General features: G+C 37.2%; 3 protein-coding genes and 1 pseudogene across 4 annotated transcripts in view; 1 reads left to right on the top strand and 3 right to left on the bottom strand.

The window, feature by feature from the left end:
• The window catches only part of LOC107627948, a 1,143-nt pseudogene extending 1,115 nt beyond the window's left edge, over window positions 1-28 (top strand).
• The window catches only part of LOC107626153 (putative disease resistance RPP13-like protein 1), a 76,349-nt gene that overhangs the window by 10,219 nt on the left and 60,535 nt on the right, over window positions 1-5,595 (bottom strand). The window lies entirely within an intron of this gene.
• Window positions 549-5,595, bottom strand: part of LOC107626148 (putative disease resistance RPP13-like protein 1) — a 32,372-nt gene continuing 27,325 nt past the window's right edge. Inside the window, exon 3 of the mRNA XM_021116485.1 lies at window positions 549-564. The gene's annotated coding sequence lies outside the window, so the exon portion shown is untranslated. The remainder of the gene's footprint in view (window positions 565-5,595) is intronic.
• On the bottom strand, window positions 796-5,081 carry LOC107626150 (putative disease resistance RPP13-like protein 1). 2 transcript variants are annotated; one of them, XM_021116489.1, is made up of 2 exons: window positions 1,602-5,081; window positions 796-1,197 (listed from the first exon to the last, which is right to left on the bottom strand). In XM_021116489.1, exon 1 carries the CDS (start codon window positions 4,961-4,963, stop codon window positions 1,607-1,609), a length of 3,357 nt encoding a protein of 1,118 aa, XP_020972148.1. In that variant the 5' UTR covers window positions 4,964-5,081; the 3' UTR covers window positions 796-1,197; window positions 1,602-1,606. The 2 variants fall into 2 exon arrangements, with proteins under 2 accessions (XP_020972148.1, XP_020972147.1); XM_021116488.1 differs by lacking the exon at window positions 796-1,197 and adding an exon at window positions 1,332-1,476.

The raw sequence follows: 5,595 nt of genomic DNA on the forward strand, positions 1-5,595 counted from the left end.
CAGAATTGCAGCCACTGGAGAGTATTGACCTCGATGATAATGATGAGCAAGTGTTGCTGCCGCGCTAGTTCAAGAGGATAAAAATGTTCACGAGAAAGGAAAATTAAACTTATGCCCCTCAAAATAGCAAAATAAATTTACTTTAAATAAACCTGTCATTATGTTAGGATTAGGAAAGTAGAAATGTTTTTTATTTTTAATAAAAGGGCAAAATCTTATTTGTTATGTATGTCTCTCTATCTCTTGCACCCATATTTACAAAGGAATTATGGTTTTAAATTTTTAATGTTCTACTACAGATCACCAAGCTCAATTCATCAAATATATATCACATTGAAAGATATATCCTGGGGTGGTGGCGCAGTTGGCTAGCGCGTAGGTCTCATAGCTTCTGAGTTATCCTGAGGTCGAGAGTTCGAGCCTCTCTCACCCCAATATGCCATTTTTATCCCTCTTTAAGAAATCTTAAAAAGAAAAAGTAACTTGTGAAGCACATCTCTTTCAATTTGGCAATCAACCACATCACTATCTTCATCTCATAGCCACTATAGTTATATGATTTTGCTACAGAAAAATTAATTATATAGACATATAAACTATTTTTTACCATAACGAGCCCACATATTGAAAAGAGATAAGACAAGGTCAACCACGACTAATAAACCTATCAGAACATTCACACAATTTTCAACAGGAAAATTTTCAAAACAATCTGAAAAGTATTAGTATGACAGGTTATAACAGTTTTATGAGAACTCATGAAATGCAGTAAATAAACATGCTAATGAAGAGATGAAAGTTAGAACAGATGGTGGGATTTTCACTAAATGAATTCAGAATACAAATTGTCAAGATTACAAGTCACTCAGACTCTCTTAAGGCTTTTGCTAGATGCTCTCACTCACATACAAACACTCATGCCTTTTTTCTTTTACAGAAAAGTGAACACCATACACAGTAAACACATTCTGATTTTACTATTTGGATGATGATATTCTTCCCTCTCACTTTCTAATTTTCTTGCTACTTCCAAACCTTCAACTGTATAGTTTCCAAATTTGAATGCTGCTTGAGGTACAATTCTACCTCTTCTTAGAAGGCTCTAATGTTACATTGTTGCTGTATCCTCATCACTGGGAGACTCCTTGCTGCATTCTAATTGGCCCATGTGTCTCCTTGATCCAAAATTTCTTTTTGCTGAAACACAAATACACACACATCAAAAGCAGAAGTCAACAATTTAACTCGGTGCAAATTCAATCCGGTGTTTGTCATCACATGATAATTAGTTTCAAAATTCAACAGACATTAAAGAATGAAAAGCCGCTTACAATTCCCAATTGGAGCCGAAAAATCTGTTACTTCACAAGAGTATGAACGTGAGTAGAAATGAGTTGAGGGTAGAAGTTGAGGAATGAGTTTCTTGGGACAGGAATACTTTGGTTACAATAGTAGGGATGTGGGTTGATGAATAACCTATCAATTTAAAATTGGAAATAGAAGTAAAATTTTTGTTAAGGGAGAATGAATATGATGATGTTGGTGCACATATGCAGAAGATGAAGTGGGTCTGGGATATAGAGAGAGAGAAAAAGAGTTACCTGTTTTAAGATGTTGAGTCATTGAGAATCAGTTTCCTATCAAGTCGAATGCGGGGGATGTGGGAAATGGATGGCCAAATGCGGGGGTCCTTCCTCTCTATGCCTTCACCCAACAACCCACATTCTCTGATTATGAGAGTCTCTAAAGAGGCAGGCAGCCTCATTATGTTCTCCAGCTTAGGGCATTCTTCAATCCATAATAGTTCGAGGGACTGTGACTGTGACACCTCCAGAGATGTCAAATTTTCACATCTTTCAATTGTGAGATACTTGAGATTTGGGAAGGCTGGGAATGCGAAGGATGTAAGCGAATCACAGCTGTTGTGTATTTCTAATCTCCGTAGCGAGTGATGTTGTTGGTGTTGCATTGGGAATTCTACATCCTTGCAATCGTGGATGTACAGGTCTTGCAATGAAGGGGGCAAAGAATCCCCTGGAAATGATATGGCTGTTGAGCAGTTTGAGATCTGTAAATAACTGAGAGAGGTTGGTTGGATGTGGGTCATGGCCTCAAACACATACTCCACCTGCTGCTCTCCATTAATTACTAGTTTCTCCAACATGGAAAGTGGTAGCTCCCGCATTCTTGCTTCCTGTTTGCCATCTATTCTTAATTCGCGTATCATGGGAGCTCTTGGCAGATAACAACCAAGCTCCTCGCATGCTTCAATCCAAAGCTCCTCCAAAGACGGAAGGAAAGTGGGCAAATCTCCTCTTAACTTAGGACAGTTATAAATACGGAGCTCCTCAAGTTGAGGAAATGGTGCATCATCATCATCATCATATTCATATGACTCCCATTCCTCCCAGCAACCCATATTATAAAATTCCAGAGATTTAAGGGATCGGAAGGGTGTCTCCTGATGCTGATGAGTTCCATCACCCTTATAGAATTCACCACCAATCTTCTTCACCATATCAAATCCTGAAATCTCCAATCTCGTTAGAGCGGGTAACTGTCCAAGTGAAGGAAGCATCCAACAATTCCTGCATCTCCTCAGCTCCAACTTAGTAATCTTGTGGTACGAAGGCTGCCCTACCCAATCCGGAAACATGGTACCTCTGTAACGCCTGATGGATAGCTCCTTCAAGTCTTTGTGAGGACGTAATTTCTCAAGTATATCTTTTTCAGTGTGGGAATCACAAACCTCACTTTCTTCAAATGATGTCCAACTCAAATATAAAGCATTCAGGTGTATTTTTTCATCCATCCTTGCATTCGATGCTTCACCACTATTCTTAACATTCTCTAGTTTCTCAATCCGCAATGACCCATGAAGATGTGTTAGCTCTCCCAATTCTCCAATCCCATTCTCTTCATGTTTGCCTGCAATATAGTTACTTAAAAATTGCAAATCTTTTAATTTGCTCATCTTTTTTGGCATCTCTTCCACCAACAAAGAGCCGGAAATATCAAGATGACGCAAATTCACAAGATTTTGCATGTTGGACGGAAGCTTTTTTAGTTGATCACAGTTTCTCAACTTCAAGGTTTGTAAATTGTAAAAGCAACTTAACGATTCGGGCAACGTCGCGATGGATGTGTATGAAAGATCCAAATAACGTAAATGGATCAATTCACCAATTGAACGATGCAACAAGTTTTCATCAGCTAAAAAATATTGAAGTGACAAAACTCGTAAGCACTTCAATTGTTCTAGTAAGTGACAGGGAACAGTTACTCTCGTAAACGATCTACCATATTTAGCCGAATTAATTTGCAACAATGTCCTCGCATGTTTTAACCTTTGGCATACTTCTGCGATCTTCATAAGCGAATCATTATAAATGTTGAGAGCATATGACAAGTGGTGAGATTTGGTATCATGCTTTTCTGTGTTCTTGAGTTCAAAGATTCTAGAAAAGAACTTTCCACCATAAAATGTTGCTAAATCATGCATGAGGTCGTGCATCACAAATGTATTATCATCAGAGTTGGAATGTTGAAAAAATGATCTCGAAACCAAATCATCAAAATATTCACAACCAATTTCTTCCAAAGTGTTTCCACTCTTTGGTTGTATCAAAAGACCTTCTGCCATCCACAATAATGTCAATTCATCTCTATTAAATTCAAAGTCTTTCGGATACAAAGAACAATAAACAAAGCAACGTTTTAAATACGAAGGAAGGTGGAAATAACTGATTCCCAATGCAGGAAGAATCACGCTATCCTCCTCAGAGAGTTCCCAGAATTCACTATTCAAAACATCATTCCAATCCTTTTCATTATCTTTCCCTCTCAATAACCCTCCAAGTGTTTTAGCTGCCAAAGGTAATCCTTTACATTTTTCAACAATTTTTCTACCAATTTCTTCTAAAGCTGAATGATCTCGGGATTCTGCAGGATCCCATGCTCGATTTGCAAACACTGACCAGCATTGTTCTTCATCCAACAAACTCAAATTGTGAGCTTCAGTATGTTTAGATTTCACCACAGAAGCAACTGTATCAAGACGTGTTGTTACAAGAATTTTGCCTACCTCACTTCCACATTCAAAAGGATTTAGAAAACTTTGCCAATGCTCACGATTACTGCTCCATACATCATCCAGAACAACCAAGAAGTTCTTCCCTGCTAGCCCATTCTTCAAATGATTTTGAGCTGTATCTAAATCATTTGAGTAACAAGGGCTGCAAGTTTTCTCTATCAGAGCCTTTGTCACCTTAAGAACATCAAATTCCTCCTCACCAACACAAACCCATGCCTTCACATTAAATCTTTGCTGCACCATGTCATCATTGTAAACCAATTTAGCCAAAGTAGTTTTTCCTATCCCACCCATGCCAACTATGGGAATGACAGACAGTTCCCCATTGTTAACATCATCTAACAACAATTTCACTATGGTATCTCGCTCTCTGTCCCTTCCAACAAATATATCAGATTTTTTAACCAAGGAGGTTGAAGGAATCCTCCCAGACATGTTCTTGGCTGCAATCTTTTCCAGACGAAGGATATCTTTGTGTTTTGCAATATCTTCTAGTCTAGCAATGATTTCTTCAATCCTACTAACCATCTCCCTATCTTGCAAATTGAGAAAGCGAGACAAGAAGTTACCTGGTGGATCCTTCTGAGTAGCAGCTTTGGTAGCGACTTCATCCAACAAGTCATCAGCATCATAGACAGCATTTTGGAGATCTTCGAGCCACCTCTTGACAGCAGAGTCAGTGATCTGCTTCTTCTCAGCATCATTCAGCACAGCTTCAACCACATTTAGAATGGTCTTCAGCCTTTGAAGCAGCTTCTGGTCAACCTTCTTTCCTCTCATCATGTTGATGATCTCAGGATCAGACAGCCGGTCAAAAAGAACATTGAGAAAAGAAGAGAGAAAAGCTCCTCCAACAAGTTCAGCAGCCATGTTCACAAGAGCAAGAAAGTAAGAAAGAGAAGGAAAAGGAAGCGGTTTCTGTTTGCACTCCAAACTCAGAATTCACTCACAAACACAGAGGTTATGGAAGGGGTAGCAGTTCAGTGTAAGTATTACTGTAATATATCTATATTAGTTATTTTATAAAAGAAATTTCACATGAAACATAATATTTTGTGTTGAAACTAATTGAGTTTAACATGTGAGAGATTTAATCACAATTAAATATTTTCTTGGTATTTATATTTTCGATATAATTTAGTATTGAATTTGGACAAATTATCATATGGATTAATATTTGATTGATAATGTATTTATTGATTTGTTTGACAACCATTAACTTGGCTATATTTTGTATGTCAAAATATTTTAGAACTTTAGAAGGTCCTATGATAGAAACTGTCGTTAGACTTTAGAGACACTACATGCTATACTTGGTGGACCTTGTAAGTATATAATTGTATTTTTAAGATCATATCATGAGATAGAAAATGGTACTTATTTATTTTGTGTCTACAAAATCAGTGGAATATGACTATTTCAGAATTCACAAAAAAAAAGAGAAAAAATCTAAATATATTTTTGTTTGTTTTCATGACTTTTTTAAATTAGATAACTTTTTA

The sequence above is a fragment of the Arachis ipaensis genome, chromosome B02 (assembly GCF_000816755.2).
Source record: "Arachis ipaensis cultivar K30076 chromosome B02, Araip1.1, whole genome shotgun sequence".
NCBI lineage: Eukaryota > Viridiplantae > Streptophyta > Magnoliopsida > Fabales > Fabaceae > Arachis > Arachis ipaensis.